General features: G+C 44.2%; 2 protein-coding genes across 8 annotated transcripts; one reads left to right on the top strand and one right to left on the bottom strand.

Annotated features, from left to right (window-relative positions):
• Nucleotides 1-251: 251 nt before the first annotated feature.
• On the top strand, nucleotides 252-7,035 carry rab24 (RAB24, member RAS oncogene family). 4 transcript variants are annotated; one of them, XM_058086905.1, is made up of 10 exons: nucleotides 252-548; nucleotides 1,787-2,003; nucleotides 2,844-3,012; nucleotides 3,192-3,260; nucleotides 3,395-3,473; nucleotides 4,434-4,501; nucleotides 4,576-4,675; nucleotides 4,862-4,912; nucleotides 5,758-5,817; nucleotides 6,294-7,035. In XM_058086905.1, the coding sequence occupies exons 3-10, from the start codon at nucleotides 2,896-2,898 to the stop codon at nucleotides 6,362-6,364; spliced, it is 615 nt and encodes a 204-aa protein (XP_057942888.1). In that variant the 5' UTR covers nucleotides 252-548; nucleotides 1,787-2,003; nucleotides 2,844-2,895; the 3' UTR covers nucleotides 6,365-7,035. The 4 variants fall into 4 exon arrangements, with proteins under 4 accessions (XP_057942888.1, XP_057942891.1, XP_057942890.1 ...); XM_058086907.1 differs by lacking the exon at nucleotides 252-548 and adding an exon at nucleotides 2,573-2,685 and having other exon boundaries at nucleotides 1,561-2,003; XM_058086908.1 differs by lacking the exon at nucleotides 252-548 and having other exon boundaries at nucleotides 1,560-2,003; nucleotides 6,297-7,035.
• Nucleotides 3,693-25,312, bottom strand: nsd1b (nuclear receptor binding SET domain protein 1b). Of its 4 annotated transcripts, none has more exons than XM_058086902.1 (25): nucleotides 25,148-25,312; nucleotides 23,279-24,087; nucleotides 22,815-22,956; nucleotides 22,557-22,729; nucleotides 18,751-22,477; nucleotides 18,456-18,565; nucleotides 18,117-18,372; nucleotides 17,919-18,019; nucleotides 17,759-17,801; nucleotides 17,440-17,660; nucleotides 17,232-17,369; nucleotides 16,510-16,633; nucleotides 16,191-16,391; nucleotides 15,941-16,120; nucleotides 14,758-14,914; nucleotides 14,402-14,607; nucleotides 14,216-14,328; nucleotides 13,929-14,075; nucleotides 13,302-13,424; nucleotides 13,116-13,232; nucleotides 12,775-12,916; nucleotides 12,591-12,697; nucleotides 12,302-12,503; nucleotides 11,291-11,949; nucleotides 3,693-3,851 (listed from the first exon to the last, which is right to left on the bottom strand). In XM_058086902.1, the coding sequence occupies exons 2-24, from the start codon at nucleotides 24,068-24,070 to the stop codon at nucleotides 11,309-11,311; spliced, it is 8,163 nt and encodes a 2,720-aa protein (XP_057942885.1). In that variant the 5' UTR covers nucleotides 24,071-24,087; nucleotides 25,148-25,312; the 3' UTR covers nucleotides 3,693-3,851; nucleotides 11,291-11,308. The 4 variants fall into 4 exon arrangements, with proteins under 4 accessions (XP_057942885.1, XP_057942884.1, XP_057942883.1 ...); XM_058086901.1 differs by lacking the exon at nucleotides 3,693-3,851 and adding an exon at nucleotides 4,019-4,130; XM_058086900.1 differs by lacking the exon at nucleotides 3,693-3,851 and having other exon boundaries at nucleotides 8,345-11,949.
• Between the last annotated feature and the right edge of the window lie 1,622 nt (nucleotides 25,313-26,934).

The following is a 26,934-nucleotide window of genomic DNA, read 5'->3' as shown; positions in this document are numbered from 1 at the left end:
GGTGATGTTTTCCATTTTCAAGTTAGAGTAATCTTAGTATTGTTCCAGATCCTTGATATTTTTGACAACGAGCACACTGGCTTCCGGTCCTCCATTTAACTTGATGAAAATTTAGCAGTTGGCACTCCAAGTAGCTTGAATCTTTCCCCGCTTTCTCAGGTCACGTGCTTTCTTCGCTATTTCAGCATTGCGTTTGGTCAGGTGGTCATTTGTACCTTTCAGTACCGAGCTACATGAGCTCACAGGTCCACCTCGATCCGAGGTACTTGGGCTGGAGGTTCACTAATTTGTCCGAGGGGTGAACCCTTCCCCTTGGAGCTAGGCATTGTTGCGGTTGCTAGGCAACGCCGTGTGTTAACACCGTCCGTCTTCGATATTTAATATTCGTTGTTATAGCGAATATTGTCTCTCACCACTCGATATTACAGCCCGGGGTGCCCCCACGAAGGTTCCGAGATGTTATGGAGGTTATGGAGGCTAAAAGCAGCCACAAGCCACAGCTAGCTAGCCTTGTAACGGCTGTTGACTCCTTACAGTTCGTTGATGTGGTGAGTTCAGACCTCGCTTGTCCTGAATTAAGACAGAGTTGCCACAGGGTTCTCAGTGGAGTAATTAGAGGTGCTGACACGAATAATGGTCGGGGTATTTTCCCAACAAAAACTTTAAAACTCCGGTAGCAAAATTGGAGCTCATGCCGTGCATGTCTGTCCTTGTCAATAGGAAGTGACGTTATGCCCAAACGTATAAGGATATACGTATAAGGATACTAACGGCACAGTTCTATGTAACAAAGTATTCGGGCCACATTGAAAAAAAAACAGAGATGTTGAGAGTAAAGTCGTACATTTCCGAGAAAAATGATAAATTTATGACAATAAAGTTGTACATTTATGAGAAAAAGTCATAATATTAGAATAATTAAGTCTTAAATTACGAGAATAAAGTTGTAATATTACATGTTATACTTGTCAGAGGAAAACTAGAGCATAACTCTTCACGAAGGAAGGAAACGTTCCTCTTGATTCAGACAAGCTTGTATTTATAATAAATATATATATATTTCACTTCCACCTTCCTTACCCAGCCTAATCCACATGCCCAAGGCCAAAGGTCATGTAAAATGGATGCCCAGTCTCTCCCTTACTATTCATTGCAGCAGCAGCAGAGATGCTGGCAATTCCCAATGGATATGACACTATAAAATCTAGTGTCGTTTTAGGGTGTTTACATACACAAAAATAGATTGCTAAAGACTACACCAAGCTTTATTGCTTTCCACAAGGTTTCATCACTGAAACACGTGAAAAGCAGCTGTAAAACTCTTCTAAATTGGTAGGAGTACGTCAGGCTCATAATCCCCCGCACTGTGCATAAAATGGAACTTTATGAATATTTTATTTATTTTTGTTAATCTATAATTTATTTATTATACAATTATACTTCTTATTTTTATTGCCTTGTCATTTATTTTGTTATTTGTACTTATTTTGTTGTACTTGTACGCTTATTGGCCTATGTTTTGACTGTTATTGAAAAAAGTCACTTCCGCTAGTGATCACAATAAATTCGGTCACTTCCTCCGTCCGAAACAAGCAGTCGTGTTGGTTCCTAACCTTTGACAAAAACATTGACAAATTTCAACTGCCGTGCACTTTTTTTTACGAAATTAACCGTAATTCTACAAGTTAAAATATTTCTATCGTTGAAACTATGTTTATTTTGCATTTCCCGGAACAACTTTTAGTTGAACACAACCTGGTATTTTCCTTCCACCATTGCGCAACAGGGGCACGCTGACGAATAGCAGCCAGCCAGTCAGCCCGGCTTTAGCCAGCCAGCTAGCTAGCTAGTGAGGCTGGGCTGAGATGACAAGCGGTTTTTCTGGCACCTTCACCCCCGTAAAATACTTCATCTCGACGCCGATGTTTACATCGCATTGATTGCTGGTTGCTGCCGTTGTGGAGTGACTTGGATGCTGTTCAAGATTCCCAAGTAGCTGCTAGGTAAGCTCCTAAGCATCGCCGCCATCGTGTCTTCATTTCCTGTTTTTTCAAGTTAGCAAGCTTCATCTGAGGTGCTATCACAAACAAAAAGGGAAAAAATTAATACATAATCGTCAATGCAAAATATTAGTGACAATATAGTTGGTTTCAAACAAGAACATTGAAATAAATTGTTTACAGGTACACAATTCAGTGTCCGAAAAGGAGTAGGAAGAAGCTGTTTTAATATTTTCACTTATTGTGACACAGAGTTTGCAGGTTTTGCAATCATCAGCAAAACGGTAAAGTTGCCTTAATTGAATAATGATAATGCCTTGGGATAGTAATATCACACACTGGTTCAGTGTTCATATTTGTCCTGACACTTTATAAGTATTTAGCAGGTGGTTTTATGGTCTGCTAATCAGTATTATGGATTATTCCAAACGCCCATTTTTTTGTAATATGGTTAGTAGGGCTGCAATGATAATTCGAATAATTACAGTACTTCGAAATCCACAGAAAATGTGGTTAAAGTTGAACACCGTGACGTGTATCTGTCATGACGCGACACTTGCGTACTCCAATAGCAGTCCCCTCCTGATCTGATGTTGCCACTATGCGTCAACAATGAAATCCCAGCGTGAAAACAACCACTGGTTGCTGCTGTGGCTGACAACTGACGGATAAAAACAATTCTACGGTAAGATGTACACACCTTTCACAATTGTCACCCATTGTATTGTAAGCCGCAGAAAAGTTACTTGTATCATCGCGCGATCGTGCCATGAATTCCACTGCGGAAATGTATTTAAAATTTCATTTTATATATGTTTTTTAAGATATCTTTTATTTTCACAGCACTCTTCCCTCCTCCTCTGCTTCCCACCGTTTTATCCTGGTCCCCGGGAACATGAGCGGCATGCGTGTGGATGCCAAGGTGGTGATGCTGGGAAAGGAGAGCGTGGGCAAGACCAGCCTGGTGGAGAGATACGTTCATCACCGCTTCCTGGTCGGACCTTATCAGAACGTGAGAGTCAGCTGCTCAAATTGTTGTTTCTGCTTCCATACATGGATGACAGGCACTATTCTGTATTATACTTAATATGGTGCCCTTAGGGAGGGGGCATGTCGTCATGGCGGGTTAGTCAAGGATAAGCTTTGATAGGAATTGCGAATGTGTGACAAACTATTCTGTCCTCTTGACAGACTATCGGTGCCGCATTTGTGGCCAAGCCAATCCAAGTGGGAGACAAAGTCGTCACCTTGGGAATATGGGTAAATATGGGTACATCTTTCAGTCTTTTACCATGCAGTGATGTCACATTTAACCAGAGAAAAGAAGCCAAATGAATGAACAGGACTGTTCAACTCACATGATTATGAAAGTTTGTTCTCTCTTGCACAATCAGGACACGGCTGGATCAGAACGCTACGAAGCCATGAGCAGAATCTACTACAGAGGAGCCCGAGCAGCCATTGTCTGCTATGGTAAGTAGCACATTTTTTGAAAATTGAAAACAATAGAAAATATAATTTGTACTTCATTTTTAATGTATTATTCCTCTAAATCCTTAAAACGATAGTTTGGATTTTTGGACATGAAATGTATGACTTCCCTTTCAAGTGTGTAGGCCAACATGGAAAAAAATGCACTGATACATACATGAATCGGCTGTACACATACATACCAATGGACAGGCCACAGCGTGCAGTGATATGACCCGGTGATAACGGCGATGTGGTTTGCACCGAAGGTCAATAACATTACACTGTACGGGTTCAGATCGGGGTGGCCGTCCCTCCAAATTACACCCCTCCAGGTCCCACAGTCATGGCTCACATGGTTGTTGAAGTTTCCCAGTAGAACTACGGAGTCAGAAATGCAACGTTTTTTGTAGTTATGGCATAGAAAACCTGTTCATGACCTTTTTAAATATGGATTTTAACATTATTAGAGCATGCTAGACATGAAGTAGCACTCTTGTATTATGTAACACTCTTACATTTGTTTTAGCCCTTTGCGACTGTTTTACCTTGTAGGGCAGAAACGATTCTTGTAGAGCAGAATCGATGGCGGACAGGAAGTGATGTCGGAGGATCAGAGCTGAGTTTTAGCTTGTTGTGGACTACTGCTGCAACCGTACCCTGTGTTTGAATGATTATTATTAGTATTATATTATCGTTATTGTGCGTATTGTGAAATAATTTGAACCTGCAATAAGTCTAGTGATTCGTTGGTGGTCTCACCGAACAATTACTGACACCTAGTGAGCAATGTAGAATACTACATGCACTTGTGGTCTTAATGGCATATAATGTATTTGCATTTTCATTAATTTAGCCATTTTTATGCTTGAAAATGCTTAATTGGGCAAAAAAATCACGACGTAGCAAAGGACAGCATATATATGCACGTTTCATATCTAATCTATGCTTCTGGACTTGTAGATCTGACGGACAGCAGCAGCTTCCAGCGTGCGCGTTTCTGGGTAAAAGAGCTGCAGAACTGCGAGGAGGTATGAGAGCTTCTCCATGCAGAGTCCAAACCGTGCTTCTTCCACTTGTATTCTTTAAAAATCCCGCTCTCCAGCACTGTAAGATCTACCTGTGTGGCACCAAGAACGACCTGGTTCAAGGAGACCGGAGTCTGCGTCAGATCGACTATCACGACGCGCAGGACTTCGCCGAAGGTGACACACCAGTCCAGCTCTCTCACATGGCAAATAAATAGAAATATGTCCATAATAAGTCCAATGAATGGATTTGAATAATGTGTCTGACCCAAGTGAGGAACAACTGATATTACTGCTACTTCAGTTCTTGTCACAAACGTGACATCTTTCCTCAGTGTCACTGACTCACTGTTCTGCTCGTAGAGATTGGCGCACAGCATTTTGAGACCTCTAGCAAAACGGGAAACAACGTCGGTGAGTAGCACTCTGCATGGTCTGCAGGCTCGCTTGCTCATCTTGCGCTATTCTTAGTCTGCCTGCCACATGTCCACATTGCCATGTGGCTGTGCCTGCAGCCTCCACAAGATGGTAACGGCTGTATTTGACGTCAGCATCCAGATTTGGTCGGCTTTAAACTGTTGCTACTCAGTTGGTGTGAAAGTCATGCATGTCACATTTAGTGTACAGTTTATCGCGGTTGATTGGTTCCAGACCTGACAGTTATAAGCGAATTTCTAAAAAGTAGGATTCCTCATTTTATGAATCAAATATTTGTAGTTATGGCGTATAAATCCTTAACATTAGAGCCCGATAGACATGAACTAACACCCCTATATCACCTTAACACTCATTACCCTTTATCTGAAACTTTGGCATAGTTTCACATGAGAATACAACATTCTAACTACATTTATAGGTCAGGAAAGTCCCCATAACAACCATGAAACTTGAGAGTGAAGCCACAAAACTGGAGCCACGCTATAGGGATGCTGTTGGGTACTGTTGTTTACGATGAACTATAATAATGCTATCAATGCTGGCTGGGCACTTAGCTCCAACATGGTTGTCTTGCTTTTGTGTTGTTACAATATACTTGTTCATGACCGTGTGGTCAAAGGGTGCGACTTTTTCCTTTCCACTGTGACATGCGCTCCACATTATTCCTAAAAAATGACGTCTTTGCTATAAAGAGCATTGTAACTTTGCTATAGAGTATTTACGGTAGTTACTGTAACAATTACTACATACTAGCCTCAGCATCACCCCAACAGTAAATGTAATGAAAAGCTAAAGACTTTTTCACTGCCTCTGCTTGCCAGACGACTTGTTCCAAAAAGTGGCTGAGGACTACAACAATGCCGCATTCCAGTACATGACAGGTGAGTCTACTGTTGACACACACACACACACACACACACTGTGTGTGTGTGGCCGTGCAGCTGCGGTGCTTGTGTGGAAACGGCTACATTTGCTGATGACATTAAAGCACAGATATGGCTCATGACTCGGAAATGTCCACAGTCGGAAAATTACGATATGGCAAATTATGCTTGTATTGGAATACTGATACTGGATGGGAATGGGCCCATTCCTTGTTTAAGTGGGTAAATTATCCGGTCAAATCTGCTCTCGTTGACAAAGTTTAAAAAAAAAAAAAGTATCTGTCACTGTCACTGCTGCTCCTCCCAGACCCTTCTAACCTGTTTATAGTACCTAAGTGGACCTAATACGGATCTCTGGGTTTTGCAGTCATGACTCATTTACTTAACCTGGGTTTGAACCATTGTGGCCAATGCATTCAGAAAGTGAACCATATGGGATATTTTCATGTACGTATGTACTACTTCTGTTTCAGCAGAAGAAACGGGTGTCGACTTGGGGCAGAAGAAAGACTCGTACTTCTACATGTGCTGCAACACCAACTAACGATGATGGTTGCCAACGGGGACGAGGAACACGCTGGATGGGAAGTGGGAAAAGACACTAAGTGGTTGTGTGGCATGAAGAACTGAACATCTAGGTTGGTCCGCCTACTGAGCTGGGCCACCTTCAAGATGGACAACTGAGCTGCTGAGACTTGTTTTGAGATCCATGTACAAAAACTCTCGATTTCACTACAAAAGCCTTTTTTTCTTTGTTTTTTGAGAATGTGGTTTGAATCCAGAGAGCTCTGCATGACCTGGTGGTCCACAGTAATGGATGCTGTGCCTGTTAGTGTGTCTGTGCATCACATGATCCTGTCATCTACTCGCATGGAGGGGAAAACGACTCATTTCTTCCTTTTTTCAGTCCACATGTTGAGGTTTTTTCCCTCAAGACAGGAAGAAGTCTTACAGCACAAACAGTCGTCACCTCAGAAGCTGTCTTTCACATTTGGTTACACTTATTTATTGTTGCCTTTTTTTCCCCAAAATGCCAGATGACTCTTTCGCCCCCTTCAAAAAACTGCTTGAATGTTTTTTTTAAAAAAAAATGAAATTGAATAGTGCTCACAAACTTGACATTATAACAAGAATGTTCTTGCTTTTGTATTGATTCATCCTTGGCAAAAAATGTCAGAATAAAGTGGAAATGTGTGCTTTTGTGCAATCACAAAATGGGTTTAATTCTATTTTTTTTGCTAGTCCCATACATCTCCACCTCGACTGTTAAAACTGTGAAATAAAAGGATCCTCATGACAAAGCGGTACATTTCTACACCCCAACAGGAAGTACTGTAATATATAACCTTTGAATTTTTTTTTTTAGCTTCGCTTCACCTGAACTGTTTGTGGTGCATTTGGGGCCACTGAAATATCAGTGTTTTTTTAACCATCTGAAAAGAGTTATAACTGACTTGATTATTAAGTAATAACTTTATAGCAACACTGTTGTTGGCACGTAGGTAATCTAAATGGTCAGGTTCTCTCAGCCAAAATCGCTTTTGTAAGAATAAATGACGTCATGGCTTTGCCTCGAGGAACGGCCCTGTCACGTTGACCTCGTTCGTATTCCTCTCACAGCCACGAGGGGGCACATTTTCACATTATACAAGTATGACAAGCTAACATCACAGCAGGGCCTCAGACAGCAATGGCCTTCGTTCATATTTTAGAATAAACGGTTTCAATATTTTGCCTTTGAGGAAAAAGTGGAATGGAGAAACACATTTTTTAAATACTTGGAAATTCAAAATAAATGACAAGATTTAAGATGTTATATTTTTTTTGTAGCAAATGTATTTTTAAATATCAAATCAGTTCAATTTTTAGTTTCCATTTTATCAACTCATTTTCAAATAAAATGGAATTACTTTTCAATGTGATAATTATCTGGGATAAAAAGCATGGTTCTATTTGTTTGAACTTGGATTTAAAGGAAAACTGCACTTTTTGCGGGTAATTTTGCTCATCCACAATCCTTATGTGAAACATGAACACGTTTATTTACCTTTTCTGTGCAACGAGAAAAACATGTTAGTATGAGCTTGCTAACAATGTACGTCATTGGGAGGTACCTATTTCGACTATCTAACAAAAACCTCTAACAATGTTTGCATTAACAAGTACATTGATGATAGTATGTAATGCTTACAGTACTTTGCCGCATTTTGATGATTTTAAACCCTACCCAAACTTCTTACTACAATAACAAAATCGCTGTAGCTTGGTAATATATAAGTCAGTTATGTAAGTGGAACACTGTTGGCTTGTTTTTTTTCCCCCCCTTTTGTTAGCGTCAAAATAGGCACCTCCCATGACGTCCGTTGTTAGCTAGCTCAAACTAACTCGTTTTCTCGCTAGGATGCACAGAAAAGGGAAATACATGTGTTCATCTTCCACCTAAGTTTAGTAATTGTCTACCCTGTTGGATCTCGAGGGTGTCATATTTTAGCGGTTCAAAAAAAAGACACATAAGAGAGTAATATAATTGGAATTTGCCACTTGCAGATGTACTACTTTTATTTGGCTTCATGTTGGAGCAGGGAGGAAAAACAAGAAAAGAAATTATGCTGGTACAAAGTGCTTATTTCACATCTTATATATACTGTATATATCTGTACTGTATACTGTTGACTAGTACTTTTGTGTGATGGAAGCGCTGCTAATTACAATGAGCAATGAGGTGTGACTGGGCCACTGTAAAAAGTTTAGAATTAATCGGCTTCAAAATGTCTCAGGGGAAAAAAAGACACTTTAAGGCTGTAAGATGACACACGCACACACTAAATACTTATTTAGGACAAAACACACGTTGGACACATACATACACACATACACACTTAGAAGCGCCATGGTTGTTGTGTGGTCACGTCACAGTAATATATAAATAAACCGACTACAGCTTACACACAGCTGCTGCGTTTCAGTGTTAAGACCGCGGACTGTCTTTTTCTTTTTCTCTGAAAACATCCTTCAGTTTGGGGGGGGGGGGGGGGTGAGACACTGTGTGGAACAAAAGTATTGGGACACATCCAGGAAGTGAAACATATGATTGTTCCCAGTCTTTTGAGCGTGACTTTTGTCCCATATTGAATAAGTCAACAATGGATGTGTCCCAAGATTTTTGTCCACAAGTGTATCCCGACCGAAAATAACCCAACAATCCCGAGAACTGTCCTTCCTCTGGCGTTGAGTGTTTCACTCCGACACACGTGGATCGCGTGGGAAATTGGTCAGGTATCAGCGTGAACCTGCGGTCCAAAACGTCCACTAGTGTTGTCATTACTAAGCATAGAGTGTCCTGTAACAATGACACGTAGTCTCTAAAACAGTCCATGATTTAAAAAAAACAACAAAAGTGTGATTGCTACTTGATGAATACACCTTCTCATCCAAAGCAGGGATCCAATACAAGAGCTGTAGCACCGTACCTTAGACAGCTACACATTAGTATGATGCAATGCGCTTCTGCACTACAGTACTGTACAGCCACAATAATAAAACTAAGCATATACATTTACTTCAATGAATAAAATAAATATACTGATGTATTAAACTTCAAATAAACATACTCATTTATAAACTTCAATCATTTTTATAATAAGATAAGATTTAATATAAACAAATCCATCCATTCTCTCGACCGCTTAAATGACTAATGATGGTGGGGAGCTGGAGCCTATCCCAGTTGACTTGCAAATGCTTCAATTAATGCCCCTATTCAATTACAGCCTATGTGGTCTGCAAAAACCGCCAGGATCTTTAATCTGCGAGTGTCAAAAAACATGAGCATTAACTGCTGTGGTTGTAGGCAACCTCCTGATGTAGGTTTTTTTTTTGGTGGTCAAATGCGGCTACTGCCATCTTGTGGCGTTCATTAAAAAAATGGTGCTACCTGTTCAACTTTGCTCTTAAACACACTATAATGGGACTGTCTGCAAATGGAAGTTGTCAGTACAATTCTGTACAGTACAGTAGGTGAATGTGTGCATTGTAACTCTGCTGATTAACACACCAAATATGCACCTGATCTGCCAGGGAGTAAGATAATGTAGCAGGAAGGATGAGCGTTGCCACCTTAGTGATTTTGTCGCTATATTTAGCTAGTAATTAAGACCATAGGACCAGATACAGAAAGAGAATACAAGAACTAGATACTCTTCTTCTTCAAAAAAAGAGTTGTGAAGACTGACATGAGAGCATTTATTGCTCTTCTCAACGTGCAGCAGGGAATGCTGTGGGTTACTCCCCATCTAAAAGCACTCACAGGCGGCCGTGCTATGACATTGGGTAAGTGGTTAGCATGTTGGCCACACAGTCAGGAGATCTGAAAGGTTTGAATCTCTGTTGGGAAATTTGCATGTTCTCCCTGTGTGTACTCTAGCTCCCACATTCCAAAAACATGCTAGGTTAATTGGTGACTCCAAATTGTCCATAGGTATGAATGTGAGTGTGAATGGTTGTTTGTCTATATGTGCCCTGTGATTGGCTGGCGACCAGTCCTGGGTGTGCCCCGCCTCTCACCCATAGTCAGCTGGGATAGGCTCCAGCATACCCGCAACCCTTGTGAGGATAAACGGTATAGAGGATGGTTGGATGGACAGAGCACCCTCGACATGAAATAATCATCTTTACACTCATATTTCCCAAGTATAATATTAATATTTTAGATCACTTAGTAATTTTTATGCTTGGAAAATGCTGAATTTAGGCCAAAAATATGTACAAATTACATACATTCATTTTTTTTTACTAATAATAGGCCCTAGTCAACCACAATAACGATGATTCATGACTACATTTTTGACAAAACATGATAGTGAAGCCGCAAAATTCAAAGCGAGATGTGTCGAGGGACCCTACATGCAAATGCAACATGGCCAATTATGCAAATTACTTGCCGATGTCATCGTCATGTCACTCCACTACAATTAGATTGCAGTCTGTGGGAAATACTGTTTGAAGTATGAAGAGTGGTCAACATCTGCCTCTTCGTGCGCTTTAAAATGTTGCCGCTCAGCTATGGGTGTGAAAGTCATGCACGTTACATTGACCGTACTGTACAATGACCTGCTGGCTGCTTACCGCCATTACAACATCAGTTGTGTTGCTGCTGTGTTGTGCAATATTCTTGTGAATAAATCGACCACGAGACAGCCACGTTGTCTCATGCACTCCAAATTATGATGAAAGTTAAAAGATAAGGTCAATAAAAGCCCCGGCTGGAGGTATTTCTGGTAAACAACACTTCCAAGCTCTTGTACTGGATCTGATGAGGTGTACCTAATGTTGTGAGCATGTTTGACAGCTGGAATGAGGAAAGACCATGCGGATGAAACTATTTTACACTTGAAGGGGTCAAAGGTGGCGTAGAAGTCTGTAAAGGAACCAGAAGAGTAGAAGCAGAGATTGCATTGTGGTCAATACACACCTGCTAGAATACACAACTTCAGTCATCCTCATCCTCATCGTCTCTGATCTCGAGGTATTCCAAAGCTGCATCCTCCTCTTCTTCTTCCTCCTCATTCTCCTGCCTTCCTGCTTCTCTATCCTCTTCCTCCTCGTCCTCTTCTTCATCTTCTTCCAACAGCTCCTCCTCCTCCTCCTCCTCCAGGACGTCCCTGTCCTCCTCATAGGAGGAGATGGGCGAGTACTGCGGGAGGTCAAACATGCTGCTGGATGGAGGTGAGGTGGTAGGTGTGGAGACAGGAATAGTGATGGGTACCGGGATGGAAAAGGCAGGAAATGACTCGGAAATGCAGCCTCCAGGGGCGGCACTGACATCCTGAACCCTGCTGGGGGCGGGGCTCGCACCCGCTGAGACACCGGGAGCAGATGGGGTGATGACGGCCATTCCCAAGCCCGACGTCAGGCCCCTGGACTGGGGGTTGTACTCGCGGATCTCCCCCGGTTCCAGGGGGTCTGGTCCGCAGGGGTCGTGCTCGCTGCAGGACAGCTTGCCGTCCAGCTTGGAGATGAAGAGCAGGCCCTCACGGTGCTGGCCGCAGTACGAGCTGGGGCACATCTCGCAGAAGGACGCCGCCTCCTTGCCGCAGACGTCACACTGGTGCCACGGACATTCCCAGCGTCCTGCCATGAAGACATTTAGGAACAAAACCTTTCAATGTGGTTCATCAGATATATGCCAGGCATGGTAGTCTGGTCAAATCTGGTACGCATGTTTGTATCCACTGTGCCAGGCAAACTGTACAATAGGGCTGCAACTCACAATTATTTTCTTAGTCGATTATTCTGAAGCTTGTATTGATTGGTCAAACAATCAACCAGTAGGTCCCAGACCACAGGTTGTCAAAGTAGGTCCCATGCATATTGACCTCCAACCATTGGGGTACCAACCAGTGGTATGGCACTCCTTTCGCCTACGCTGGACAGTCAGATCCTGAAGTGAACTGTGACACCAGAGAGCGGAGTAACGCCTTACCCGCAGGCCTCCTGGTGAGGTTGAGGCAATCGGCGTGGTAGACCTTGGGACAGCCGGGTTTCTTACAGGAAACCATCTGTCCCCCGTCTCCGCAGCTGAAGCACTCGTCCTCTCGCTCCTTAGTCACCACCACCTTCTTCTTCCGCTTGCCGTGGCCACGCCTTTTCAGCTTGCGTCCTTTGTCATCTGAAGGCGGGTTGTTCTAATGGTGGGGGGGAGGGATATGTTTATAGATGGTTGGATGTTTAAGTACCAAAACACAGAAAGTTGAAAGAGTCAAATATCTGACCTTTGGCCTGACACCGAGAAAGCCGCTACAGTTGGACGCGCCACATTTACAAACCGTCTTGCCGTTCCCCAAACACTCCAGGTTGTAGTTGAAGGTGAGTTCAGTGCCTGAGTGCAAAATGTCTTATTAATCTCCATCCATCCACAAATCAGAATTTGAATTCTTAGCGGTGCAAAGAGCGTACCCGCTGGCACGTCGACGAGGGCGAAGAGACCAACGCGCGTGTCGCCGCTCACCGTCCACTTCTGGGTCTCACAGTTGGGTTGGCAGCAGTGGTTCATGAAACGAGCCTCGTTGCCCTTCGGTCCAGCATCGATGATGCGATCCTAAGACAAAAACTCAGGTCATACTTGACACGCAATACATTGGTGACTATCTGTCCATCGAGTAGGCATTTTATATTTAATACAAAATTCTACACTTCAATTGCATTGTTGTATTTCAAATCCTTTACGGTGGTACACAAGCAATGGTATACAAGCAAAATAAGGAATCTGACCACCTGCAGAGATATGGCTGTTTTACCTTGTCCAAAGTTAGCATGTAGAAGTTACAGATGTCGTGTTCCTGTGCGTGTCTGATCCTCGACCTGCACTCCTCCTCGTCGATCACCTCCCCGACGTACTCGCTCACAAACTGACCCTGACGGGGAAAACAAAGCATTCAGCCAACTCCTTCTGCCAAACAGTTGTAAGGTTCACAAGGTTGTACCTTCTTGATGTCGTGGACACACCGTAGACCCCAGCCTCGAGACAGCGTCCTGAAGATCTCCACCTGGCTGTACTGACGCCTGCTGAACGCCTGGTTCAGGCACTTCTCGCCTGCTGGGCACACCTGGGAGGTCATAGGTTGTTAATGACAAAACTGGTAAATCAACTAGAAGTAGAAATGCATGTTGGAGACCACCACAATGTATCTCTTCTGAATTTTAACATGTAATATTTTTGGTGCAGAACAGGATAAACATACAGGTGGATACATATTTACGCAATTGTAATCTCGTCTCCAAAATAAGTAGACTGCTGGTCGCTCGAACCTCAAGCAGAGGTCACTTAAGTTCAAAATTGCAGAAACCCCCCTCAAGTCATACCTCAAATTAAAGCGTGGCTAGTTATTTTGTTAATATGCAGTCATGTGACAATGTAAGTAAAATGGTAGTTCTAACATAAATGGGCTGAGTTGGTAGATGTGTTATAAGTTGTGTGGTAGGCTGCACAGCTAATTCGTTGTTGGTGCCAATTGTTTTGGCCCTGGAGGGGGAGGGAAAATGGAAAGATACACAACACTAGTTTTAACCACAGGTGTGGTTGCTGTATGAGGTATTAAGTGTTTTCATACCTGCGGGTGACATTCGTACAGGAGCATGCGGTTGATGCACTCCGAGTCCATCCCGCATGGGCTCTCGTCTGTGGCCTTGCAGTTGCAGCGTGGGATCTCTGATAGGTCAGCAGTGATTATCTGAACCTTCCCTATTGGCCGATTCACCTGGAGGACGTAGAAGGAAAGCTCACAGTCATTGTTAGTTAGCAGTTAGCTTGCTTGTCTTTGTGTTAGCCGTTTTAATGATGGATGACCAAACAAATACATGGATAAAGAGGACAATCCATCCCATGAAGATGTCTGACCTTGATATGCTTGTACGGCGGAGGCTTCCTGTCATTCTTTCTGTCCTCCTGAAGCTGCCGAAGCTCCTTCTCAGCTTGAAGCTCACGAAAACGCACCGCCGCCTCTTCCAGAGCTGCAAAAGCACACACCAGCACGCTTACACAAAGTCAGTTTGATTGACAGGAGCCATTTTGTGGCAAACGTACCTTTCTTATAAGTGGCGTCGACACCCTTGCCCATCTTTTCCTTGCTGTTGGCATCCACGTCCATATAAGGAAAGACACGAGCCTGGTAGGTCCACAGGTAGTCGTTGGAGCCAAAGAAGTGAACGGGGAACTCGCCCACGTCGTGCCGCATACGCTGGATGTTCTCTGGGATGGTTTTGGGATGGCTAACCTCGGCAGGCCACCACCTTGGCCAAGACACAAACACACAACACCAATCTTGTTGTAGTTTGTTATGTCATGTGATATGCTTTACGCTGTTCGCTGTACTATTAGCTCTTGTTTATCTCTGTGAGTAATGCATATACAGACTTTAAAGTTCATAGGTCACCACTCACCTGTAGCGTCCAACCTTGACCCACAGAATGTCGTTGTAGTGAGGTTTCTTCCCGGCCTTGCAGTCGTTGCAGTACCAGCTGCCTTTGGGCATCTCAATGTTCAGACACTCGCGGTGGAAGGCGGCGGGGCAGGACTCGCAGCACAGCAGACTTCCCCCTGTAGCATGATCCCAGATCCCAGCACGATATGTGAATTTAATATTAATAAATGGAACATTTTCATAGTTAGAGCAAAGAAAACCTGTTTATGACTTTTAAAATACAACACTTATCATCATTAGAGCCCTGTAGACATAAAATAACACCCCTGTAGTCACCTTCACACTCCTGCTATTCGTTGACACAAGACACGGCTATGGCTTTAACCATTAGCAAGCTAGTGGGCTAACTAGTCAGCCTCCAATTTATTTACTGCATTCTCAACTTAAAGGATTTAAAACAGGTTGGGGAAGAATGATAAAGAAGCCCAAAATGTACCACTTCCACATGGAATGAGAGGACAATTTCTTATCACTCTATCATGTCGGACATGCCACGGTTGACTCCATACAGCATGACAGTCATCAACCGCAACTGCATATGCTTTTGCTTTAGATTACCTCCAACAAGGAGGCTCTTGATAGATTTTTTTCCACTTTTTGTTCAGTGTTCCTGTAAGAATGCTAATGCCAAAATTCAGGACGTGTGTTTTACCCAAATTAGGGTATTTTGGGCTTTGGTAGAGGATCTGCTCCCATTATACTTGCTTTATACTTGTTTGTGCTACTTCCTGTCAAATTTTGATAAAATCCATACATTTTTTTGAATCTATTTTGCTGAGAAGCCACAAACAAGTTTGTTAAATGGGTAAACCAAGCTGAATTCCAATTTTCTGAGGTTCACTGAATTATATAATCTAAATTTTAAACCCCCAAAATCACACATACAACATTGTTTTGTTTCATTTTAAAAACTAAAATAAGTAATAATTGTTATTATACTTAAAATAAGAACATAACTGTTTATACACTTTTATGTTATATTAAATGTAAACTTCCATTACATTTGTTTGTCAATTGGCTCGAAGAATGGTTCAACTGCCGTATCGTAACCACACCAAACAGAACAGAGAATATCCAACTGAACTTGCATCCTACTATTTATATTTATTATGTGTGGTTTTAAAGGAGAGACGTGTCGTTACCTTCTGTGCAAACAAAACACCAGCTGACATTGACGTGCTCATGGTTCTTGACACCCCGTCGCGGGGTGAAGTGGTTGGGACAGATGATGCTATTGCTGGAGAGCACCACGCAGCCGGCCGCCATACAGAGGTCATTGGCGTGGTACGCGATCGGGCAGCGGACACAGCGCACAAGACGTCCTGTTCACAATGCAGCACAGTTAGCCTTGGGGACTCCGCTATACAAAGATGATGTGAGTGGACAATGTACCTTTAGAGCTAGAGGGACTGGTGGGATTGGCGATGAAGCACGTGAGACAAACGTGGATGGAGCAGCGGAAACCTCGGTTGACTGGCACGGTCGGGGCGTAGGCGGCGATGCACTCGCCGTGGTAGAACTTGCCGCAGATGGGGATCATGCAGCGCCGCACGTCCTCGCTGCGCTTCTTGCAGACAAAGCAGGTGTGGATTCCTGGAAACATTTGCAGAGGTAGAATTTTGGGTACAACTTTCATTCAATTAGACAGGTACACCCAGCGTTGAGGCATTATGTTCTGTTTTTTTTATTTATTTAATATTTTAAAGCTCACCTGATTTGCACTCCGGACACACAAACTTCCCTTTGGGGGCCTCGGCCAGAGAAATGCAGGCAAGGTGAAAGGCTCCACAACATTGACCCTCACACAGCAGCAACTCCCCGGTCTTCTCACACACCTGACACACACACACACAAGCTGCCTTTAGTAACCATAAGTAGCAACATATACAGCTGAAGAAAAGCATACCTACTGTGACAGATAAATAGTATCATTGTATCTGTAGGGGATAGGGGGTAGTAGTCTTGTTAGTACCCTTAAATGTTCATTCAATCATTTTCTACCGCTTTTCCTCACAAGGGTCGCAGGGGTGCTGGAGCCTATCCCAACTGTCTTCGGGCGAGAGGCGGGGTACACCCTGGACTGGTGGCCAGCCAATCACAGGGCACATATAGACAAACAACCATTCACACTCACATTCATACCTATGGACAATTTGGAGTCACCAATTAACCTAGCATGTTTTTGTAATGTGGGAGGAAACCGGAATACCTGGAGAAAACCCACGCATGCACAGGGAGAACATGCAAACTCCACACAGAGAGGCCACGGGTGGAATCAAACTCAGGTCTCCTAGCTGTGAGGCCTGCGTGCTAACCACTCGACCGTCATGCAGCCCCCTTAAATGTTCATCTACCCTTTAAAAAGGTACAGACTATTACCTCCTGTGTCCCTATGTGATAGTTTAGTGCAACAGTGAAACGGACATGAGTCACCTGACAGACATTCTCCTTCATGGAAGCGGGGCCTCCTCTGTCCCCGATGATCTTCCTGGAAGGTGCGAGTGGATCATCACACAGCGACGAGTCGTCTTTAGTGGAAGAGAAGCTCTGATCCAACATGGATGCTTCACCCTGAGTATTACACCCCGAACACAAAGTGTTTATTAGTGCTAAATAAGGTGACTAAATTATATAAGCTGACCTCTGACTCTGTTGTGTATTTAGCGTCTTCTAGTCGAGTAGCATCAACGTCTGCTATTGTCGGGTCCACCCGTTTGGGTTCAGATGCCGTTGGTACCAGTGGAGTGCTGGTTGGTGTCAAAGTGGAAGGGGTGGGCGAAAAAGTGGAGACTTCCGGGCTCGCAGGCGGGGGAGATTGCCTACTTTTTGGTTTCATGGGTGGTGGAGTAGGCTCTGGATAAGCTGTAAGGCAACGTTATTTAGCATAAGTCCTGTAGGAGAGTATTGACAAAAAGCAACAAAGGAAATTGTCAGGTCACAATGAAAGGCTTGTTACTGACCTGCTTGAGGAGCAGGACTGGAGCTGTTCTTCACTGTTTTGACCTGTGAAGAACAAAATAAACATGGCATTTGTAAATCTAAGCAGCAAAACATACACAACACCATACAAGGTGGGAAAGTATAGTTCCATGAGCCACATGCACTCAAATCATACAGCACCTTCTTCTTTGGGCCCACTGAGGCCTCAGCTTCAAGGGAATATTCCAGAATCTTCGGCGTGGGTTTCCTTTTGCGCTTCTTCTGTAGCAATGCACCGTGTGCTGTGAAGGAAACATCACAACCAGAGAAGACAGACACTTTAAGGTACAGTTGGTAGGTCACTGGTACTGATTGCAACTTGGATTAAAACTGCCTCACTGTAGTCTTTGACAGGGTCTGTAGACTGCAATGGTTCAGCTTCGGTTTCAGGAGGTGGTGTTAGCGTGTCGATGGAAAGCACTTGTGCTTCCCGTGGGGACGAGTTTTCGGCCCTGGGAATTTGTAGCTCTGTGGTTAGGGTGATTTCTTCTGGAGGTGGCGTCTGTATCTCAGGTAGTGCATTCAAGGAAGGGGAATCAAGTGCATTCTTGGCCAGTGCTGACGTTTTGGACGTGGGCGAAAGTGCTTGGTTGGTCTGAGAGAGCGAAGTGTAACTTCAATGACGTATCTTCATGGAGAAAGCATTAGGATTTATGAAGATATGACATGTTTTCTTACCATTGTAACTGATGGTAGAGGCTTTTTATTTTTCTTCCTTGAGAATATCTGGTCGTATTCTTCAGTCCATTCTAGGAGCCTCTTGCTTGGTTTTCTAATTCTTTTATGTGCTAAAAAATATGAATAAAGATTTAGAAAGTTATTTAAAAAGGGAGAAATGTCAGCGGATTTTTGAGTGAGCAACAACATTGTTACAATGATCACAGGAGTACCACAGGGATATGTACACGGGCCCCTTTCTTTTTTTACCCTTAGAGGACTTCATAACCTCAAGCTGTAATCTAATCAGTCCTACCTGATGAAGCATCGTCGCCTTCTCCAGTGTTGCAGCTCAGGCTAGATTTGGCGTCTGTACAGTCGGAAACGAAGCCATTCATCGCTCCGAAGTCTCTGCTCCACCTCAACATTCCTTCATCACCCCCAGCCTGCCCTTCCCACTGGCAGGCCTGCACGCCCAGCAAGGACTGGACCTTGGCAGAGTAATCCAGGACAGAAGAAAAGTCCATTCCTAGCAAGTCTCTTACTCCTGGGTAGCCCGGTCCAGACCTCTCAGGGCGACAAGGCACTTTACGGTTAGCTTTCTTCTTCATCCAGGAAGAACTACTAATTCTGTTGCAAGGCCCTTTGGAGACATGCCTTTGACTTGTATCCAAATATGTGTGTTTGTCCAGGCCATTCACGTCTCGATCCAGGCCTATGAGTGCAGCCATGCCAGGCATCACAGAGGGCTCTTCCTTGACATGCGAACTCGGTGGACCAATCTCCAGTTCTAAAGGGGCCCCATCTCTCTCCCGGGTATCATGCACATCTTTGAGCATCATAAGAAAAGTGCTGAATTTGTAGTTCATGTCTGGCTTGAAGGGGAGGGGCTTGCCGTTAGCCTTATCCGTCAAGGACTGGAAGGACACCTCTTTCACATTTTTGAAGGCATTCATAAAAGAAAAGGGTGAGAGAGGCAAAGATAAAGAGGTCTGATCCACCTCTTTTGCCTTCATGTTGGAAGTGAGGGGTATGAAGTCCATTGGAGACGTTGAAGACAGAGAATGGTCCTCCTCTTCACTCTTGACTCCAACAGAATCCTGGAACATCAAAGGCGGGGTACAACAGCTAGAAACGGTGTCTTCATCGTTGGCCTCGTGATCAGACTTGGACTTTGCTGTGGTGGTGCAAAGGTCCAAAATGTTTTCTGGATTAAAAGTGTTCTGAGAGGGGTCTACCACGTTTTTGGTACGATGTAAAAGTTTTTTCTGCCCAGCCTTCCTTCTGGCTTTTCTCTGTTTCTGCTTTTGCAGCACCCTCAGGGTCTTCAGTGCTCGCGTCATCAGCCGATTGCTGGCTGGAAGGTGAGCAGGCGGATCTTGTGATAGAACTTCAGGCAAAGTTCCTGGAACAGGCTTCAATTTAAGAGTAGTTGTCTCAGGGGATGGTTCTTGGGGCACTTGGTTACAGAGAGAAACTGAAGATTGATCTAACTGAGAGGATGGAGGGGTTGTGTTTTGAACCACAATTGAGACAGAAGTATCTTGTTGATGTGGGCTTTGCGAAGGTTCGGAAGAAATGGTTTTGGCTGCAGTAACAATCGCTCCCTTTTCTTCAGAGACTTTCACTGACACAGTTTCGATTTCTGAACTGTCAACATTCAAAGCATTTTTGTCTACTTTATTTATGCCACTTGACCCTTTGTCCAATATGTCTGACTCAGCGGACGTGTCAACAGTTTCATCTGAGGTTGCCTTACTTTTTGCATGTCCAATTTGGTCATTGGGACCAATAGTTACTTTGGAATTAAGGATTTTCTTGATGTCTATCTCTTTGCGTATCAATTTGACAAAGGGCATCTTACATTGGGCGATCAGAGATTTTTGGAGATCCAATTTTGCCTGGAGAGCTGTTGATTCAACGTTTGATGTGGCCTTGGTCTTGGCACGGCTTTCCTTTCCTTCTGCCTGCTTAGAACTCGGTACGGCAATCTTTTTAACCTCCCTTACTTTACAGTGGTCAATTTCACCGACATTCTTGTAATTGGCCTTCTTGCTGGTGTTTTTACCATATGCACTATTTGGTGGATTAGACTTTACACTAGCAGAGTCTGTAGAATTAGGACTGACTTGCCTACCACTTAAATAGTCACCGTTCTCAGATGGTCCGTGAGAGTCCACAGATTCCAGCTTCTGTGACAGCCCTTGAGGCACAGAACAAGTTGCAGACTCCTGCTTGTGCGACAGTCCTCGAGTTTTTGAAGAAGCCACCAACTCCTGCTTGTGTGACAATCCTTGAGGCCCAGAAGAAGTCACAGAGTCTTGCTTTTGTGACAACACTCGAGGTCCAGAATGCTCTATGACCTCCTGCGTCTTTGACAATCCTCGAGAGTTAGACTCTTGTTTCTGTGACAATACTTGTGGTTTTGAAGAAGCCACTGACTCCTGCTTTTTAGACAATCCTTTAGGATCAGAAGAGGCTATGGTCTTCTGCTTCTGTGACAAACCTCGAGGTGTCAAAGAAGCCACAGATACCTTCTTTTGCAATAATCCTCTGGAGTCCAAAGAACCCACAAAACCCTGTTTCTGTAACAGGCTTTGAGGTTCACAAGGATCTGCAGATTCCTGCTTCTGTGAGATTCCTTGAGGTCCACAAGAATCCACATACACTTGTTTCTTTGATGATTTTTGAGGTTGAGAATTTTCCATGGACTGCTGTGACAATCCTTGAGATCTGAAAGAATCCAACTCCTGCCCTGATGACAGTTTTTGAGATTTAGAAGTAGCCACAAATTCTTGCTTTTGCGACAATCCTTGAGTTTCAGAAGATGCCACAGACTGCTGCTTCTGTGACAGTCTTCCAGATCCAGAATAACCTACTGAATCCTTCTCTGACAATTGTCGAAGTCTGGAAGAAGACACCGACTTCTGTGACAATCCTTCATATGTTGCAAAAACCACAGACTCCTGCTTTTGAGACAATCCTCGAGATTCAGAAGGTTCCACCAACTCTTGCTTCTGTAACAGTCTTTGAGGTTTTGATGAACACACGGTTTCCTGCTTTCGAGATAATCCACAAGAGCCCAAAGAATCAGATTCCTGTTTCTCTGAGAAACCTTGAGTTCCAGAAGAAGTCACAGACTGTTGCTTCTTTGACAATCCAGGAGAGACAAAAGAATCCATGGCTTCCTGCTTTTGTGAAAATCCTGGAGATCCAGAAGAATCCATGGACTCCTGCTTTTGCGACAATCCTTTAAGATCAGAAGAATCCACTGGGTTCTGCTGTTTTTGTGACACCAACTCAGCAGGGCTTCCAAAAGGTGTATTAACTACAGTGATGTTTTCATATGAGTTCATATGCTCCAATTTCTCAGATATAAGCTTTGTTTCAACAAGTACCGCCTCAGACTGACCACCCGGTGCCCCACTGGAGGCAGGACCACCAGGGGCCGCAATCTTTTTACTACTAACAGAGGTCTTTTTCTTACTGAGCACCTTGGTGAAAAGGGTACGATCTGGCACTGGACCAACAGTTTTAGGTCGCCTGTCTTTGCCCGATTTGCTGAACCACAGACCACTTTGTATTTCTGGATGTTTCTTTTCCTCTTTGGCGACATTAGTCGGCAGTTGAGTCAACTTAGACTGACGTTCAAGTGCTTTAGGACACAAAATTTTAGGGACCGAGTCAAGATCTGAATAAGGGCACTCCACATTTCTATGTGATGGGCTATTATGGTGTATCTTTTTAGACTTCTTTGATGAATCACCATCTTTTCTCTTACTAGAAGATTTCTTTAAAGTGCCGTGCTTAGTTTGTGTTTCTATAGGAGAAGATATTGATCCATTGATTATGTGCGATTTTTCAGGAAGATTGGTCACTGGCAGCATGGAAGGAGAAATATGGGGGCTGGCCTTTTTTACTGCAGTAGGACTCTCCTGGAAGGCATTGTCTATAGACAAAGAGACTATGTTGGGTCTCTGCTGGAGAATAATTTCAGCTTCATTCACACTGGATTGCCAAGACGCCTCAAAACGTTTTGCAATCTGTAGTGAGACAAAGGCAATGAAGATTCATATCAGCATTTTAAGAGGGTATACAAGTAGTAATCAGTCAAGGCATTACAGTGTATTTGTGGTTGTGCGCTCTTTGTTTCCCCTTACGACGCAGTTGAGCGAGCTGTTCGAACTGAAAGCCTCCATGGAAGATATGAGTTGATTTATCCTCCACCCAGGCTTGCTCCTCCGGCTCCCCAAAAGTCCTGACATGGTAGAGTCGACAGGGACGATCGCTGGGCTCTAAGACAGTCAGTAAGTCAGAACGATTAGTTAGCATCACAACAGTCATGGTTTTGGTAAGTCAGTTACAATGTTGTTGGCCCACCTTTGACCCTGTGATAGACTCCCAGCGCAGGGTCAACGATCACCTCGCAGGGCCACCACGGTCGTCGGTTGAACTTTGCCCAAATGAGCTCGCCCTCTAAAAACTTCACGGGTGGCACGGAACTTCTCTTCATATCGTTCTGCTGTCAACAACACAAAAACAGTCAAAAGGATTTCCTTATCAGATAAGACAATGTTTAACATTAGACATTGCATTACTAATGCAGTTAAATGCCCAAGGTTTTTACGACTTTAGTAGTCAGGCTTGGCTACTCTGAGGGTCTCAGCTGAACAGCTGAGGCGAGAAACATGACCCAGCTGAAGGGCTGGCTGAAGGGGAACCATCACACTCTGCACTTACGAAATCCGACATCAACAAGATTCCAGTCAAACATAAACAATAAACATAGCTGACAAACACAATAAGCTAGTATTTGCGCTTGCAGTCATTGGGATAATACTTGCCGTCAAATGTCTGGAGGACATATCTTCAAACAGGAAGAGCTCAGTGTCACTCTCCCACTCGTCCTCGGAACCATCCCAGTACCTTCGTCGCAGGCCTGACGACTGTGATCGAGTGATGACCTTTGCTGATGAAACATTTAGATCCTTAGAGTCGGGAGGGATGGATTGGATCTCACTCCTTGCTGTCTCGTGTTTATTGCACGAGTCAGAGATGGTCGGGAAAGTCTGCTGCTGCTCTTCAACGTTGTTGTCCTCATCCTCAAACAAGGAGGACTCAAAGTGCAGAAGACCATTTGCAAACGGGCTGTTGCTATCCAGAGAGAAGGCTGGACTCGGCGGACAAGACAAAGCACCTTCCGTTTTCCTCTCGGACGTGCTAGGACTGCTACAGCTAGCTAACGGTGCATCCTTAGTTTCACCACTTTGGACCTCCTGTTGTTTCTCCTCTCTTTTTGTGAAGGAGGCACCATAATAATCCCTGCTACCGGCCCAGGAGTCCCGCTCTGGTGCCTTCTGATTGGATGCCCACTCCCAGCTCTTACCCGACTGGGCCGGAAGGACCAGGTCGGGCTGGCTGACCATGGTGGTGAGATGCTGCAGTCTCCTGAGGGGGCTGTAGGTGGAGGAAGGGGGTGACGGGTCCCCTTGCACAAATCCATAGACACGCTGTAGGGAGGAGGTGGCAGACATGGTTGGGCGGGAGTTATTGTTATGGGAGTAGGGAGAGAGGTCAGGGGCAGGGGTCAAAGGGCAGCTGGACGTCTGGCTTGGGCCTGCATGGGGCCCACTCATGCTGGCATTGTTCCTCCCTGGAACAGGACCAACAACAATCAGTATCAACAAGTTTCAATACATACTTGTACATGACATTAGAATTGTAGTACACACTTCTATCTTACGGTAGGGATTTCCAAAGTTAAGCTCTGCGTCCAAAATGGGGCTACTAACATAAATACCGGGCCATGCAATAAGTCATTTAGTTGATCGCAAAGCAGCAAAGACATTTTTGACATATTTTTGTACAAAATCCAAGTCATGTATGTTCATGATCATTAGTTCACGTACAGCAGGCCTAAGATGTTTCTTCAGTTTTTAGTGGCCCGCTACCCACTGTATCTTAAAAACAAATGGATTCAAGTGTGTTTGATAAAAAAAAAACATGAAAATGATCAGTCACCCAATTCATCCTAAAATTTTGCAGCATGTGTCTAAAGTGTGATTCGTGGGTATTTCAGGCCTTAAGATTTTTTTTTATTGTCCCAAAACATATATATTTTTTTTTATAACAAAACAACCAAAACTCTGAGGGATACCAGAGTTGCCCTATGCATCCTTTCATTTTTCTTTTCCATAAAAATGTTTGGTGTACATTATGTTTTAGTTATGGCGGTACGTATTATTTTGGTCTTACTGTAATACCAGAAAGAGAGGAGCAAGGGCTTTTTTCTGCATTCATGACACTGAAGGCTAAAATCAAAACAAAAACCTGTCATGTGTCAGACGACAACACCACTGGTTGACATTTTGGGGGAGCCTTTGCGTGATGTGATGAAGATGCGTGTCTCCTGCATGAGGAGGACATTGTCAACGGTCCTAAACGCGCGCGTGCATGGGGGCGTGCGTGTGTGACGGTGTGTGCATCTGCGCGCGTCTTTACACTGTGTGTGTATGTCGTCCGTGTCTCTCCATGTTAAAATGGAACATAACGTGTAATGAGAGGAGGACGACGCCAATTTGCACACGCGTGGACACACACGTAAACACACACATGTACACGAGACTCCCACGGGCTTGTGGTTTAAGGGTTTGGGGAGGAAAAATGACGCGCAAAAATGCGTCCGGACGCGTCATTCGAGGCGAAATTCTTACCATTCCGATGTCGACCACCTTCAAGAAGAGCCTCGCCGTCTGCATTTTGGCCCCCAAATGAGGCAAATCCCAGGTTTTTGACAGCGGATGAGGGAGAGTCCTGCCGCCGGCACTACTAGGCCCGGATCCTGAGCCGAGAAGCACTCACCCCCCTCCACCTCCTCTCTCACTCCCTCCCTCCCTCCTCTTCCACCTCTTTTACATGCTCCTGCGGCCCCTGCAACCCAAACCCCCCCCACCCCATCTACACACCCATACCCCAGCGAGAACCACTTCCCTTTTTTCGCACAACTTTTTAAATCTACCTTTTGGATTTTTTTGGGTCTCTCTTAAGCGTCTATTTCCTGCATGTCTGCTGTGCGCACTACCAGGCGTCACCCACCAGCCCCGTCTCTCACACAAAAAACGGACTTCTCTTGCTGGGGGGTGGGGGGGGGGCGTCGTCACATTCTCATAGTTACAATAATACAAAAAAGCACCTTCTAAGAAGACCTCCCTCTTTATAATTAGGCATCAATTATCTTGTCAGCAGCCGTTACGTCATACGTCAAACTTAAAGTGTCAGCTTCCTCCATGCGACACGAGCATGTACGTCCATTAAAAGGCTGCATGAAAACGATGCGTGTTGCATTATTATTATTTTTTAAAAACTAAACAAAAATCACGCGTGGGTTCTTCTTTCCCCCGCCCTCTCCCCGTGTAGAATCAGTGGCCGCTGCTGCTACTTCTTCAAAATGGAGTCCTCCATTCTCAGCTCAGAGCAGGAGAGGCGAAGAAGGGGAACAGATAAAGGCCACAAAGTGTTAGAGCGTGGGTTTAATGTTGACCCGCAACTCTCTTGTCCATGCAGCGTGTCGGGAACCCACGAAACACACACACAGAGTATTATTCGTTATATGTTTAAAACATACGGCGTGAATGAAATAAATGTGTTTACTTCCGGTGTTGCTTCCCAGGTTTGCCGCGTGTAGCAACAACTAACATGGCGGGTAGGGTAGTGCATTGTTTTTATTGTATTGTGTCACGTCCACGTTACTATGAAAGTGGTTGCGTGGGAAGGGGACCAGAGTAGGGTTAAACGCCCCTTAAAACATACACATACACACTAACCGCCCCCCCCCACACAACGCTGCCACCAGCACAAGCACGCCAACTGGACACGAATGGATCTCGCTATATCTTAATGCAGGAAGCGGCTTGGATCGCAAAATGGCAACCTTCTCCGGTCAACATGAAAAAACAACCACCAACGAGTGGCCGAGACGACACGATACACGAGTCAACACAACCAAGTCACGATAGGAAACGCCACTCCCTCGTTTCTACCAAAGACATTTTTGGTTGTTTTTTTCCCCAGGTGGATACGACGAGGAAAAGTGGTGGACCTCTAAGGCGGACAAGACCGGGCCTAGCTTGGCTGTGGTTTTGGTGCAAAACAGAGACCCCTGATGGTAGACGATTGAAACAGCAGGCAGTGAATGTCCATTTGTTATTTAGGTCAAACTGCAGCTGCTTATTTTAGGCGACACTGTTTAATTTGTAGCATTGTTGTGGTTTTAGATAATTTCTGTGTTTGGAGCCCTTAGACCCCGCTGCATGTTTGCCCCAAACAGCTACCGTAAGACAGCCAATGCAAGAGCTGTATCTGTTGACACAGAACTACTTAAAGTGGAAGATAGATATTTACATTGCAGTTAGGACCATACATTTTATGTCTACTGAGCCTTGATACTTCAAAATCTCATATCAGCATCAATGTTGCCATGACGACAACAACACGTGAGCTT

Source organism: Doryrhamphus excisus, chromosome 11 (assembly GCF_030265055.1).
Source record: "Doryrhamphus excisus isolate RoL2022-K1 chromosome 11, RoL_Dexc_1.0, whole genome shotgun sequence".
NCBI lineage: Eukaryota > Metazoa > Chordata > Actinopteri > Syngnathiformes > Syngnathidae > Doryrhamphus > Doryrhamphus excisus.
This window is presented reverse-complemented; position numbering and strand designations above follow the sequence as displayed.